The following is a 17,249-nucleotide window of genomic DNA, read 5'->3' as shown; positions in this document are numbered from 1 at the left end:
TATTCTATTTAGTTACTGTAGTACTGTCATGTATTCTACTGTATTCTATTTAGTTACTGTAGTACTGTCATCTATTCTACTGTATTCTATTTAGTTACTGTAGTACTGTCATCTATTCTACTGTATTCTGTTTAGTTACTGTAGTACTGTCATCTATTCTACTGTTATCTTCTCTGCTTAGTTGCTTATTCATCTCTCTCTCTGTCCCTCTCTGTCTCTTCCTTCCTTCCTTCCTTCCTTCCTTCCTTCCTTCCTTCCTTCCTTCCTTCCTTCCTTCCTTCCTTCCTTCCTTCCTTCTTCTTCCTTCCTTCCTTCCCCTCTCTCTCTTCCTTCCCTCTCTCTCTCTTTCTCTCTCTTCCCCTCTCTCTCTCTTTCTCTCTTCCTTCCCCTTCTCTCTCTCTCTCTTCCTTCCCCTCTCTCTCTCTCTCTTCCTTCCCCTCTCTCTCTCTTTCTCTCTTCCTTCCCTCTCTCTCTCTTCTCTCTCTTCCTTCCTTCCTCTCTCTCTCTCTCTCTCTCTCTCATGTAGTGAGCCTCATGCTCGGTTCTACGCGGCTCAGATCGTTCTGACCTTTGAGTACCTGCACGCCCTGGACCTCATCTACCGAGACCTGAAACCGGAGAACCTTCTCATAGACCAGCAGGGCTACATACAGGTGACATAGCATGACATAGAGCTACATACAGGTGACATAGGATGACATAGAGCTACATACAGGTGACATAGCATGACATAGAGCTACATACAGGTGACATAGGATGACGTAAAGCAACATACAGGTCATTTAACCTGATGTAGGGTTAGAAACAGTTGATATAAACCGACATAAGGTTATGTTCGGGCTACACACATCAGGTTGTAATATTTGTATTGAGGATGTTATAGACGGGACATAACCGAGGCGGGAATCAAAGGATTGTTGACAACATGTAAACTATATTTCCTCTCCAAGTCTTTAATCAAAGGATTGTTGACAACATGTAAACTATATTTCCTCTCCAAGTCTTTAATCAAAGGATTGTTGACAACATGTCAACTATATTTCCTCTCCAAGTCTTTAATCAAAGGATTGTTGACAACATGTCAACTATATTTCCTCTCCAAGTCTTTAATCAAAGGATTGTTGACAACATGTCAACTATATTTCCTCTCCAAGTCTTTAATCAAAGGATTGTTGACAACATGTCAACTATATTTCCTCTCCAAGTCTTTAATCAAAGGATTGTTGACAACATGTCAACTATATTTCCTCTCCAAGTCTTTAATCAAAGGATTGTTGACAACATGTCAACTATATTTCCTCTCCAAGTCTTTAATCAAAGGATTGTTGACAACATGTCAACTATATTTCCTCTCCAAGTCTTTAATCAAAGGATTGTTGACAACATATAAACTATATTTCCTCTCCAAGTCTTTATTGAAAAAAAAACAAATGTGCACAATAAGCACTTGTTGTTTCTCAAATACACTGCATTCAGAAGGTATTCAGACCCTTTGACTTTTCCAACATTTTGTTACGTTACAGCCCTATTCTAAAATGAATTTAATTGTTTTTTCCTTCATCAATCTCCACACAATACCCCATAATGACAAAGCAAAACTGTTTTTTTATTATTTTTTTACTTTCATATCACATTTACATACATATTCAGACCCTTTACTCAGTACTTTGTTGAAGCACCTTTGGCAGTGATTACAGCCTTGAGTCTTCTTGGGTTTGATGCTACAAGCTTGGCACACCTGTATTTGGGGAGTTTCTCCCATTCTTCTCTGCAGATCCTCTCAAGCTCTTGTCAGGTTGAACGAGGATCATTGCCGCACAGCTATTTTCAGGTTTCTCCGGAGATGTTCGATCGTGTTCAAGTCCGGGCTCTGGCTGGATCACTCAAGGACATTCCGAGACTTGTCTCGAAGCCACTCCTGCATTGTCTTGGCTGTGTGCTTTGTGGTCCTGAGCGCTCTGGAGCAGGTTTTCATCAAGGATCTGTCTGTGCTCTGTTCATCTTTCCCTCAATCCTGACTAGTCTCCCAGTCCCTGCCGCTGAAAAACATCCCCACAGCATGATGCTGCCACCACCGTGCTTCACTGTAGGGATAGTGCCAGGTTTCCTCCAGATGTGACGCTTGGCATTCAGGGCAAATAGTTCAATCTTGGTTTCATCAGACCAGAGAATATTGTTTCTCATTTAGGTGCCTTAGGTGCCATTTAGGTGCCTCGTTTTGGTGCCTTAGGTGCCATTTAGGTTCCTTTCTGGGAAACCTCCTAGCGGGCTGTCATGTGCCTTTTACTGAGATGTGACACCGCATTCTGCAGCGATACGACATCCCATCTGGTTTGCGCTTAGTGGGACTATCTTTTGTTTTTCAACAGGACAATGACCCAAAACACACCTCCAGGATGTGTAAGGGCTATTTGACCAAGAAGGAGAGTGATGGAGTGCTGCGTAAGATGACCCGGACTCCTCAATCACCCGACCTCGACCCAGTTGAGATGGTTTGGGATGAGTTGGAACGCAAAGTGGATGAAAAGCAGCCACCAAGTGCTCAGCATATGTGGGAACTCCTTTAAGACTGTTGGAAAAGCATTCCTCATGAAGCTGGTTGAGAGAATGCCAAGAGTGTGCAAAGCTGTCATCAAGGCAAAGGGTGGCATCTTTGAAGAATCTAAAATATATTTGGATTTGTTTAACACTTTTTTTGGTTACTACATGATTCCATTTGTGTTATTTCATAGTTTTGATGTCTTCACTATTATTCTACAATGTATAAAATAGTACAAATTCTTGAATGAGTAGGTGTGTCCAAACGTTTGACTGGTATTATATGTAAATACTGTATGTAAATAAGGTTTTTCTTTTTTATAAATTTGCAAAAATGTCTAAACCTTTTCACTTTGTCACTATGGGGTATTGTGTATAGATTGATGAGGAACCTTTTTATTTAATCCATTTTATAAAAAGGTCAAGGCATCTGAATACTTTCCCAATGCCCTGTATCGTTACAGTCGTTGGTCAGCTAGCGGATTTGAGCCATATTAGCATAGACGTGACGAGCGAAAACACCTCACCCACTGATCACCTACTAACCACCTACTGACCACCTACTAACCACCTACTGACCACCTACTAACCACCTAACCACCTACTAACCACCTACTGACCACCTACTAACCACCTACTGACCACCTACTAACCACCTACTAACCACCACCTAACCACCTACTAACCACCTACTGACCACCTACTAACCACCTACTACCCACCTACTGACCACCTACTGACCACCTACTAACCACCTACTGACCACCTTCTGACCACCTACTGACCACCTACTGACCACCTACTAACCACCTACTGACCACCTACTAACCACCTACTGACCACCTACTAACCACCTACTAACCACATACTGACCACCTACTAACCACCTACTGACCACCTACTAACCACCTACTGACCACCTACTAACCACCTACTGACCACCTACTGACCACCTACTAACCACCCTCTGACCACCCACTGACCACCCACTGACCACCTACTGACCACCTACTAACCACCTACTGACCACCTACTGACCACGTACTAACCACCTACTGACCACCTACTAACCACCTACTAACCACCCACTGACCACCTACTAACCACCTACTGACCACCTACTGACCACCTACTAACCACCTACTGACCACCTACTAACCACCTACTAACCACCTACTGACCACCTACTAACCACCTACTAACCACATACTGACCACCTACTAACCACCTACTGACCACCTACTGACCACCTACTAACCACCTACTGACCCCCTACTAACCACCTACTGACCACCTACTAACCACCTACTAACCACCTACTGACCACCTACTGACCACCTACTAACCACCTACTGACCACCTACTGACCACCTGCTAACCGCCTACTAACCGCCTACTGACCACCTACTGACCACCTACTGACCACCTACTACCCACCTACTGACCGCCTACTAACCGCCTGCTAACCGCCTACTGACCACTTACTGACCACCTACTAACCACCTACTGACCACCTACTAACCACCTACTGACCACCTACTGACCACCTACTGACCACCTACTGACCACCTACTAATCACCTACTGACCACCTACTAACCACCTACTGACCACCTACTAACCACCTACTAACCACCTACTGACCACCTACTAACCACCTACTGACCACCTACTAACCACCTACTGACCACCTACTAACCGCCTACTAACCACCTACTGACCACTTACTGACCACCTACTAACCACCTACTGACCACCTACTAATCACCTACTGACCACCTACTAACCACCTACTAACCACCTACTGACCACCTACTAACCACCTACTGACCACCTACTAACCACCTACTGACCACCTACTGACCACCTACTGACCACCTACTAACCACTGACCACTACTGACCACCTACTGACCACCTACTGACCACCTACTAACCACCTACTGACCACCTACTGACCACTTACTAACCGCCTACTAACCACCTACTGACCACTTACTGACCACCTACTAACCGCCTACTGACCACCTACTGACCACCTACTAACCACCTACTGACCACCTACTAATCACCTACTGACCACTTACTGACCACCTACTGACCACCTACTGACCACCTACTGACCACCTACTGACCACCTACTAACCACCTACTGACCACCTACTGACCACCTACTAATCACCTACTGACCACTTACTGACCACCTACTGACCACCTACTAACCACCTACTGACCACCTACTAACCACCTACTACCCACCTACTGACCACCTACTAACCACCTACTGACCACCTACTAACCACCTACTGACCACCTACTGACCACCTACTAACCACCTACTGACCACCTACTAACCACCTACTAACCGCCTACTGACCACTTACTGACCACCTACTAACCACCTACTGACCACCTACTAACCACCTACTGACCACTTACTGACCACCTACTGACCACCTACTAATCACCTACTGACCACCTACTAACCACCTACTGACCACCTACTAACCACCTGCTAACCACCTACTGACCACCTACTAACCACCTACTGACCACCTACTAACCACCTACTGAACCACCTACTAACCGCCTACTAACCGCCTACTGACCACCTACTGACCACCTACTAACCACCTACTGACCACCTACTAACCACCTACTGACCACTTACTGACCACCTACTAACCACCTACTGACCACCTACTAATCACCTACTGACCACCTACTAACCACCTACTGACCACCTACTAACCACCTACTGACCACCTACTGACCACCTACTAACCACCTACTGACCACCTACTAACCACCTACTGACCACCTACTAACCACCTACTGACCACTTACTGACCACCTACTAACCACCTACTGACCACCTACTAATCACCTACTGACCACCTACTGACCACTTACTAACCGCCTACTAACCACCTACTGACCACTTACTGACCACCTACTAACCGCCTACTGACCACCTACTGACCACCTACTAACCACCTACTGACCACCTACTAATCACCTACTGACCACTTACTGACCACCTACTGACCACCTACTAACCACCTACTAACCACCTACTGACCACCTACTAACCACCTACTGACCACCTACTAACCACCTACTGACCACCTACTAACCACCTACTGACCACCTACTAACCACCTACTAACCGCCTACTAACCACCTACTGACCACCTACTGACCACCTACTAACCACCTACTGACCACCTACTAACCACCTACTAACCACCTACTGACCACCTACTAACCACCTACTAACCACCTACTGACCACCTACTAACCACCTACTGACCACCTACTGACCACCTACTAACCACCTACTAACCGCCTACTAACCACCTACTGACCACTTACTGACCACCTACTAACCACCTACTGACCACCTACTAATCACCTACTGACCACCTACTGACCACTTACTAACCGCCTACTAACCACCTACTGACCACTTACTGACCACCTACTAACCACCTACTGACCACCTACTAACCACCTACTGACCACCTACTAATCACCTACTGACCACTTACTGACCACCTACTAACCACCTACTGACCACCTACTAACCACCTACTGACCACCTACTGACCACCTACCTAACCACCTACTGACCACTTACTGACCACCTACTAACCACCTACTAACCACCTACTGACCACCTACTGACCACCTACTGACCACCTACTAATCACCTACTGACCACTGACCACCTACTGACCACCTACTGACCACCTACTAACCACCTACTGACCACCTACTAACCACCTACTGACCACCTACTGACCACCTACTGACCACCTACTACTCACCTACTGACCACTTACTGACCACCTACTGACCACCTACTAACCACCTACTGACCACCTACTAACCACCTACTACTGACCACCTACTAACCACCTACTGACCACCTACTGACCACCTACTGACCACCTACTAACCACCTACTGACCGCCTACTAACCGCCTGCTAACCGCCTACTGACCACTTACTGACCACCTACTAACCACCTACTGACCACCTACTAACCACCTACTGACCACTTACTGACCACCTACTAACCTACTAATCACCTACTGCCACCTACTAACCACCTACTGACCACTTACTGACCACCTACTAACCACCTACTGACCACCTACTAATCACCTACTGACCACCTACTGACCACCTACTAACCGCCTACTAACCACCTACTGACCACCTACTAACCACCTACTGACCACCTACTAATCACCTACTGACCACCTACTGACCACCTACTAATCACCTACTGACCACTTACTGACCACCTACTAACCGCCTACTAACCACCTACTGACCACCTACTAACCACCTACTGACCACCTACTAATCACCTACTGACCACCTACTGACCACCTACTAATCACCTACTGACCACTTACTGACCACCTACTAACCACCTACTAACCACCTACTGACCACCTACTAATCACCTACTGACCACCTACCCACCCACAAGGTAGCTACAAAGCTTGTGTAGTCGAAAATTAATTCATGATCGTATGCTAATCCATTTGTTTGTATGCTGTTCTTTGTATGGCATTTTAATATTTGATAATTAACCAATGATATTAGGCCACTCTTGGCCATGATTACAGACACCTGTGTCTTTTGACTATATAAACAAATCATCCCGCAGTGTTTGTGATTATACCCTGATGAAGACAGCTTGGCTGTCGAAACGTTGGTAATTAAATTTTTGCAACTGAGCTCTTTTATTTTCACGTTTTCTATTCCGCTCGCCAGCACCTCGCCTAATTAGGTGGGCGTTTATTTTTCTTCTAGAGTATTCTAGCTAACAACTGCTGCATCCAAAACAGTTATTTAGCAGAGATCACGACCAATAGGATCTGTGACTGTTCAAGCAAGAAACAAAACATCATTGTAAGCATATAGGTATATGAGAACCCCCAAAAAGTAAATTTGTTTAGAAGTAATATAAACTTCAATCAAAGCTATGGGCGCAGATGGCAATGGCGCAGACAATGAGCGCAGATGGCGAAGGCTTTCTCACTGCCGCCAAGAGTTTTGCCCATCTTTGCGTGACGTCAGTGTGTCGTACTGGAAAGGGTTCTATACATGCGTTTACTGTATGTGTCTGTGTACCAGGCTCTACAACAGTAGTTTATAGTGCAGTCTCTGCTTCCGCCTAGTGGGGAACAGTGGTACTGCAGATTCCTCTGTAGCTACTATTTAACTACTGCGTAACTACTATGTCTTTATAACTAAATATTTCCCTCCTCCTGTCTCTCTCTCAATTCAAAGGGCTTTATTGGCATGGGAAACATATGGTAACATTGCCAAAGCAAGTAAAATAGATAATAAACAAAAGTGAGATAAGCAATCAAAAAATTAACAGAAAACATTGTCCTCACAGAAGTTTCAAAGGAATAGAGACATTTACATTTACATTTAAGTCATTTAGCAGACGCTCTTATCCAGAGCGACTTACAATGTCATTATGACTATGTACAGTGTTATAACAATGTGCAAATAAATATGGGTTGTATTTTCAATGGTCTCTCTCTCTCTCTCCCTCTCTCTCTCTCTCTCTCTCTCTCTCTCTCTCTCTCTCTCTCTCTCTCTCTCTCTCTCTCAGGTGACAGATTTTGGTTTTGCTAAGCGTGTGAAAGGTCGAACCTGGACACTGTGTGGAACCCCAGAGTACCTGGCCCCAGAGATCATCCTCAGCAAGGTGAGCCGCAATGGAGGCCCAGTGGCGTAGCACTGAATGGGATTCTGTACAACTACTTTACTGGTATCAAAATGGAGGAGGCAGCTGTCCCTGAGGCATTACTTTACTACAGACCTCAGTTACTTTCTCTCTCTACCTCCAAACCTCAATGTAACACTCAACATGTTAAATCTCCTCTCTCCCTCTTTACCTCCCTCCCTCCCTCTCCCTCCCCCTCCCCTCCTCCCCCTCCCCTCCCTCCCTCCCTCTCCCTCCTTTACCTCCCTCCCTCCCTCTCCCTCCTTTCCCCCCCCCCCCTCCCCCTCTCTCCCCTCTCCCTCCTTCCCCCTCCTCCCCCTCCCTCCCCTCCCTCTCCCTCCCTCTCCCTCCTCCCCCCTCCCCCTCCCCTCCTCCCTCCCCCCCTCCCCTCCTCCCTCTCCCCCCTCCCCTCCTCCCCCCTCCCCTCCTCCCTCTCTCTCCCTCTCCAGGGGTATAACAAGGCGGTAGACTGGTGGGCGTTGGGTGTGTTGATCTATGAGATGGCAGCCGGTTATCCTCCCTTCTTCGCTGACCAGCCCATACAAATTTACGAAAAGATCGTCTCTGGGAAGGTGAGCTGGGCCAGTGTAACGGACATGAGTACGTGAGATCACTCCATAGCTAGCTTCAAATGTTGCCAATGGAGCTATCGAATAGGATGCTTTTCTATAGCACAACTGGTTGGCGCGTTGTTAAGGAGAGTGGTCACGTGTGTTAGCGAGGCTGAGGGCTCTGGGTTTGGGATAGTTTACCCGGAGTTGTAGTCAGAGAGGGGAAAAGCTAAACTAGCATACTGACTAGGTTTCACTAGGTTGTGTTGCAAGTGGCACCTTTCCCTTTACGAACGGTGCCATATCCCCCGTTTCCCTGTGGGAACTACTTTTGACCAGGGACATATCCCCCGTTTCCCTGTGGGAACTACTCTTGACCAGGGCCATATCACCCGTTTCCCTGTGGGAACTACTCTTGACCAGGGCCATATCACCGTTTCCCTTTATGAACTACTTTTGACCAGGGCCATATCACCCGTTTCCCTGTATGAACTACTTTTGACCAGGGCCATATCACCGTTTCCCTTTATGAACTACTTTTGACCAGGGCCATATCACCGTTTCCCTTTATGAACTACTTTTGACCAGGGCCATATCACCGTTTCCCTTTATGAAGACTTTTGACCAGGGCCATATCACCCATTTCCCTTTATGAAGACTTTTGACCAGGGCCATATCACCCGTTTCCCTTTATGAACTACTTTTGACCAGGGCCATATCACCGTTTCCCTTTATGAAGACTTTTGACCAGGGCCATATCCCCCGTTTCCCTTTATGAACTACTTTTGACCAGGGCCATATCACCGTTTCCCTTTATGAAGACTTTTGACCAGGGCCATATCCCCCGTTTCCCTGTGTGAACTACTTTTGACCAGGGCCATATCACCGTTTCCCTTTATGAACTACTCTTGACCAGGGCCATATCACCCGTTTCCCTTTATGAACTACTCTTGACCAGGGCCATATCACCCGTTTCCCTTTATGAACTACTTTTGACCAGGGCCATATCACCGTTTCCCTTTATGAACTACTTTTGACCAGGGCCATATCACCCGTTTCCCTTTATGAACTACTTTTGACCAGGGCCATATCACCGTTTCCCTGTGTGAACTACTCTTGACCAGGGCCATATCACCCGTTTCCCTTTATGAACTACTTTTGACCAGGGCCATATCACCGTTTCCCTTTATGAATACTTTTGACCAGGGCCATATCACCCGTTTCCCTTTACGAACTACTCTTGACCAGGGCCATATCACCCGTTTCCCTGTGGGAACTACTTTTGACCAGGGCCATATCACCCGTTTCCCTTTATGAACTACTTTTGACCAGGGCCATATCACCGTTTCCCTTTATGAAGACTTTTGACCAGGGCCATATCACCCGTTTCCCTTTATGAAGACTTTTGACCAGGGCCATATCACCCGTTTCCCTTTATGAAGACTTTTGACCAGGGCCATATCACCCGTTTCCCTTTATGAAGACTTTTGACCAGGGCCATATCACCTGAGTGTCGCCTAAAAGTGACCCGTTTGCATCCCTGGGTAGTTTCTCTTTGGACTCAGTGCTTCAGTGATCTGACACTCCTAGGATGGATCCCTATGGGGCCCTGTTCAAATGTAGTGCACTATTTAGGGCATAGGATACCATTTGGGACTTCTACCTACTCTACACTATATGTATATATATATATATTAGTTGAAGTCATTTTTCAACCACTCCACAAATTTATTTTTAACAAACTATAGTTTTGGCAAGTCGGTTAGGAGATCTACTTCATGCATAACACACGTCGGTTAGGAGATCTACTTCATGCATAACACAAGTCGGTTAGGAGATCTACTTCATGCATAACACAAGTCATCTTTCCAACAATGGCTTACAGACAGATTATTTCACTTATTCACTGTATCACAATTCCAGTGGGTCAGAAGTTTACATACACTAAGTTGACTGTGCCTTTAAACAGCTTGGAAAATTCCAGGAAAATTATGTCATGACTTTAGAAGCTTCTGATAGGCTAATTTGAGTCAATTGGAGGTGTACCTTTGGATGTATTTCAAGGCCTACCTTCAAACTTAGTTCCTCTTTGCTTGACATCATATAGGAAAATCAAAAGAAATCAGCCAAGACCTCAGAAAAAAATTGTAGACCTCCACAAGTCTAGTTCATCCTTGGGATGAATTTCCAAACACCTGAAGGTACCACGATCATCTGTACAAACATTAGTACGCAAATATAAACACCATGGGACCACGCAGCCGTCATACCACTCAGGAAGAGACGCGTTCTGTCTCCTAGAGATGAATGTACTTTGGTGCGAATCAATACCGGAACAACAGCAAAGGACCTTGTGAAGATGCTGGAGGAAACAGGTACAAAAGTATCTATATCCACAGTAAAACGAGTCCTACATCGACATAACCTGAAAGGCCGCTCAGAAAGGAAGAATCCACTGCTCCAAAACTGCCATAAAAAAGCCAGACTACGGTTTGCAACTACACATGGGGACAAAGATCATACTTTTTGGAGAAATGTCCTCTGGTCTGATGAAACAAAAATAGAACTGTTTGGCCATAATGACCATCATTATGTTTGGAGGAAAAAGGGGGAGGCTTGCAAGCCGAAGAACACCATCCCAACCGTGAAGCACGGGGGTGGCAGCATCATGTTGTGGGGGTGCTTTTCTGCAGGAGGGACTGGTGTACTTCACAAAATAGATGGCTTCATGAGGCAGGACAATTATATGGATATATTGAAGCAACATCTCAAGACTTATTTCAGGAAGTTAAAGCTTGGTCGCAAATGGACAATGACCCCAAGCATACTTCCAAAGTTGTGGCAAAATGGCCGAAGAACAACAAAGTCAAGGTATTGGAGTGGTCATCACAAAGCCCTGACCTCAATCCTATAGAAAATTTGTGGGCAGAACTGCAAAAGCGTGCGAGAGCAAGGAGGCCTACAAACCTGACTCAGTTACACCAGCTCTGTCAGGAGGAATGGGCCAAAATTCACCCAACTTATTGTGGGAAGCTTGTGGAAGGCTACCTGAAACATTTGACCCAAGTTAAACAATTTTAAGGCATATATATATATATATATATATTTCTATATGCGCTACCGTTCAAGAGTTTGGGGTCACTTAGAAATATCTTCTTTTTTTTTGTCGAAAGAAAAGCACATTTGTTGTCCATTAAAATAACATCAAATTCATCAGAAATACAGTATATAGAAAAAATAATAATATATATATATATATATATATATATAAAATAATAATAATATATATATATATATATACACTGCTCAAAAAAATAAAGGGAACACTAAAATAACACATCCTAGATCTGAATGAATGAAATATTCTTATTAAATACTTTTTTCTTTACAGAGTTGAATGTGCTGACAACAAAATCACACAAAAATGATCAATGGAAATCAAATATATCAACCCATGGAGGTCTGGATTTGGAGTCACACTCAAAATGAAAGTGGAAAACCACACTACAGGCTGATCCAACTTTGATGTAATGTCCTTAAAACAAGTCCAAATGAGGCTCAGTAGTGTGTCTGGCCTCCACGTGCCTGTATGACCTCCCTACAACGCCTGGGCTCCTGATGAGGTGGAGGATGGTCTCCTGAGGGATCTCCTCCCAGACCTGGACTAAAGCATCTGCCAACTCCTGGACAGTCTGTGGTGCAACGTGGCGTTGGTGGATGGAGCGAGACATGATGTCCCAGATGTGCTCAATTGGATTCAGGTCTGGGGAATGTCCGGCCAGTCCATAGCATCAATACCTTCCTCTTGCAGGAACTGCTGACACACTCCAGCCACATAAGGTCTAGCATTGTCTTGCATTAGGAGGAACCCAGGGCCAACCGCACCAGCATATGGTCTCACAAGGGGTCTGAGGATCTCATCTCGGTACCTAATGGCAGTCAGGCTACCTCTGGCGAGCACATGGAGGGCTGTGCGGCCCCCCAAAGAAATGCCACCCCACACCATGACTGACCCATGACTTGCACAAAGGCGGAGGTAGCGGTCCTGCTGCTGGGTTGTTGCCCTCCTACGGCCTCCTCCACGTCACCTGAGGTACTGGCGTGTCTCCTGGTAGCGCCTCCATGCTCTGGACACTACGCTGACAGACACAGCAAACCTTCTTGCCACAGCTCGCATTGATGTTCCATTCTGGATGAGCTGCACTACCTGAGCCACTTGTGTGGGTTGTAGACTCCGTCTCATGCTACCACTAGAGTGAAAGCACCGCCAGCATTCAAAAGTGACCAAAACATCAGCCAGGGAGCATAGGAACTGAGAAGTGGTCTGTGGTCACCACCTGCAGAACCACTCCTTTATTGGGGGATGTCTTGCTAATTGCCTATAATTTCCACCTGTTGTCTATTCCATTTGCACAACAGCATGTGAAATTTATTGTCAATCAGTGTTGCTTCCTAAGTGGACAGTTTGATTTCACAGAAGTGTGATTGACTTGGAGTTACATTGTGTTGTTTAAGTGTTCCCTTTATTTTTTTGAGCAGTGTATATATACACAGTCGAAGTCAGAAGTTTACATACACCTTAGCGAAATATGTCTAAGTGACCCCAAATGGGGTCTCAGTGACCCCAAATGAATGGACAAAAAAATGTGCTTTTGTTTCAAAAACAAGAACATGTCTAAGTGACCCCAAACTTTTGAACGGTAGTGTGTGTATGTGTATATAAGTATATGTGTGTATGTGTATATATGTATATGTGTGTATGTGTGTATGTGTATATATGTATATGTGTGAATGTGTGTATGTGTATATATGTGTATGTGTGTATGTGTATATATGTGTGTATGTGTATATATGTATATGTGTATATGTGTGTATGTGTGTATGTATATATATGTATATGTGTGTATGTGTGTATGTGTATATGTGTGTATGTGTGTATGTGTGTATGTGTATATATGTGTGTATGTGTGTATGTGTATATATGTATATGTGTGTATGTGTGTATGTGTGTATGTGTATATATGTGTGTATGTGTATATATGTATATGTGTATATGTGTGTATGTGTGTATGTGTGTATGTGTATATATGTGTGTATGTGTATATATGTATATGTGTATATGTGTGTATGTGTGTATGTATATATATGTATATGTGTGTATGTGTATATATGTATATGTGTGTATGTGTATATGTGTGTATGTGTGTATGTGTATATGTGTATATTTGCCTGTCTATTAATTTTAGATCAGCACTGAGATGAGAACCTGGTTTGCCTCTTCCTTCTAACATCTCTCCACCCTCCCTCTTCTCCTCCCCTCTCTACCCTCCCTCCTCTCCTTCCCCTGTCCACCCCCTCTCCATCCTCCACCCTCTCCTCCCCTCTCCTCCTCCTCCCCTCTCCTCCTCCTCCACCTCTCCTCTGCCCTCCTCTCCTCCCCCATCTTCTCCTCTCCACACCCCCTCACCCCTCCTCTCCTCTCCCTCTCCTTCTCTACTCTCCCACACTACCACTCCCCCTTCCCCTCCTCCTCTTACCTCCTCTCCTCCCTCATCTCCTTCTCTACTCTCCCACACCACCACTCCTCCTCCCCCTCTCCTCTCCTCCCCCTCTCCTCTCTTCCCTCCTCTCCTCCCCCATCTCCTTCTCTACTCTCCCACACCACCACTCCTCCTCCCCCTCTCCTCTCCTCCCCCAGGTGCGTTTCCCCTCCCACTTCAGCTCTGACCTGAAGGATCTGTTGAGGAATCTACTACAGGTGGACCTGACCAAGCGCTATGGCAACCTAAAGAACGGCGTCAACGACATCAAGGGACACAAGTGGTTCTCCACCACTGATTGGATCGCCGTATACCAGAGAAAGGTGAGAGGTGGGGTCTAACTGATATGTAGGGTACAGTATACCAGATAAAGGTGAGAGGTGGGGTCTAACTGATATGTAGGGTACAGTATACCAGATAAAGGTGAGGGGTCTAACTGATATGTAGTGTACAGTATACCAGATAAAGGTGAGAGGTGGGGTCTAACTGATATGTAGGGTACAGTATACCAGAGAAAGGTGAGAGGTGGGGTCTAACTGATATGTAGGGTACAGTATACCAGATAAAGGTGAGGGGTCTAACTGATATGTAGGGTACAGTATACCAGATCAAGGTGAGGGGTCTAACTGATATGTAGGGTACAGTATACCAGATCAAGGTGAGGGGTCTAACTGATATGTAGGGTACAGTATACCAGATAAAGGTGAGAGGTGGGGTCTAACTGATATGTAGGGTACAGTATACCAGAGAAAGGTGAGAGGTGGGGTCTAACTGATATGTAGGGTACAGTATACCAGAGAAAGGTGAGAGGTGGGGTCTAACTGATATGTAGGGTACAGTATACCAGATAAAGGTGAGAGGTCTAACTGATATGTAGGGTACAGTATACCAGAGAAAGGTGAGAGGTGGGGTCTAACTGATATGTAGGGTACAGTATACCAGATCAAGGTGAGGGGTCTAACTGATATGTAGGGTACAGTATACCAGATCAAGGTGAGGGGTCTAACTGATATGTAGGGTACAGTATACCAGATAAAGGTGAGGGGTCTAACTGATATGTAGTGTACAGTATACCAGATAAAGGTGAGGGGTCTAACTGATATGTAAGGTACAGTATACCAGATAAAGGTGAGGGGTCTAACTGATATGTAGGGTACAGTATACCAGATCAAGGTGAGAGGTCTAACTGATATGTAGTGTACAGTATACCAGATAAAGGTGAGAGGTCTAACTGATATGTAGGGTACAGTATACCAGATAAAGGTGAGAGGTCTAACTGATATGTAGGGTACAGTATACCAGAGAAAGGTGAGAGGTCTAACTGATATGTAGGGTACAGTATACCAGAGAAAGGTGAGAGGTCTAACTGATATGTAGGGTACAGTATACCAGAGAAAGGTGAGAGGTCTAACTGATATGTAGGTCTAACTGATATGTAGGGTACAGTATACCAGAGAAAGGTGAGAGGTCTAACTGATATGTAGTGTACAGTATACCAGATAAAGGTGAGAGGTCTAACTGATATGTAGGGTACAGTATACCAGATAAAGGTGAGAGGTCTAACTGATATGTAGAGTACAGTATACCAGATAAAGGTGAGGGGTCTAACTGATATGTAGAGTACAGTATACCAGATAAAGGTGAGGGGTCTAACTGATATGTAGGGTACAGTATACCAGATAAAGGTGAGAGGTCTAACTGATATGTAGGGTACAGTATACCAGATAAAGGTGAGAGGTGGGGTCTAACTGATATGTAGAGTACAGTATACCAGATAAAGGTGAGGGGTCTAACTGATATGTAGGGTACAGTATACCAGATAAAGGTGAGAGGTCTAACTGATATGTAGGGTACAGTATACCAGATAAAGGTGAGAGGTCTAACTGATATGTAGGTCTAACTGATATGTAGGGTACAGTATACCAGAGAAAGGTGAGGGGTCTAACTGATATCTGGGTACAGTATACCAGATAAAGGTGAGAGGTCTAACTGATATGTAGGTCTAACTGATATGTAGGGTACAGTATACCAGATAAAGGTGAGAGGTCTAACTGATATGTAGGGTACAGTATACCAGATAAAGGTGAGAGGTCTAACTGATATGTAGGGTACAGTATACCAGAGAAAGGTGAGGGGTCTAACTGATATGTAGGGTACAGTATACCAGAGAAAGGTGAGAGGTCTAACTGATATGTAGGTCTAACTGATATGTAGGGTACAGTATACCAGAGAAAGGTGAGGGGTCTAACTGATATGTAGAGTACAGTATACCAGATAAAGGTGAGGGGTCTAACTGATATGTAGGGTACAGTATACCAGATCAAGGTGAGAGGTCTAACTGATATGTAGTGTACAGTATACCAGATAAAGGTGAGAGGTCTAACTGATATGTAGGGTACAGTATACCAGATAAAGGTGAGAGGTCTAACTGATATGTAGGGTACAGTATACCAGAGAAAGGTGAGAGGTCTAACTGATATGTAGGGTACAGTATACCAGAGAAAGGTGAGAGGTCTAACTGATATGTAGGGTACAGTATACCAGAGAAAGGTGAGGTCTAGGTCTAACTGATATGTAGGTCTAACTGATATGTAGGGTACAGTATACCAGATAAAGGTGAGAGGTCTAACTGATATGTAGTGTACAGTATACCAGATAAAGGTGAGAGGTCTAACTGATATGTAGGGTACAGTATACCAGATAAAGGTGAGAGGTCTAACTGATATGTAGGGTACAGTATACCAGATAAAGGTGAGGGTCTAACTCTAACTGATATGTAGAGTACAGTATACCAGATAAAGGTGAGGGGTCTAACTGATATGTAGGGTACAGTATACCAGATAAAGGTGAGAGGTCTAACTGAT

At 44.9% G+C, this 17,249-nt stretch overlaps 1 protein-coding gene across 2 annotated transcripts in view; it reads left to right on the top strand.

Annotated features, from left to right (window-relative positions):
• Positions 1-17,249, top strand: part of LOC135560040 (cAMP-dependent protein kinase catalytic subunit alpha-like) — a 57,173-nt gene that overhangs the window by 19,674 nt on the left and 20,250 nt on the right. For both annotated transcript variants that reach the window (XM_065001054.1, XM_065001053.1), the window contains 4 exons: positions 527-653; positions 8,181-8,276; positions 8,744-8,866; positions 14,544-14,708. In XM_065001054.1, coding sequence (XP_064857126.1) covers positions 527-653; positions 8,181-8,276; positions 8,744-8,866; positions 14,544-14,708 — 511 coding nt within the window. The remainder of the gene's footprint in view (positions 1-526; positions 654-8,180; positions 8,277-8,743; positions 8,867-14,543; positions 14,709-17,249) is intronic.

The sequence above is a fragment of the Oncorhynchus nerka genome, linkage group LG15 (genome assembly GCF_034236695.1).
Source record: "Oncorhynchus nerka isolate Pitt River linkage group LG15, Oner_Uvic_2.0, whole genome shotgun sequence".
Taxonomy (NCBI): Eukaryota; Metazoa; Chordata; class Actinopteri; order Salmoniformes; family Salmonidae; genus Oncorhynchus; species Oncorhynchus nerka.
The sequence above is the reverse complement of the archived record's forward strand: the minus strand, read 5'-3'. Positions and strand labels throughout refer to the sequence as shown.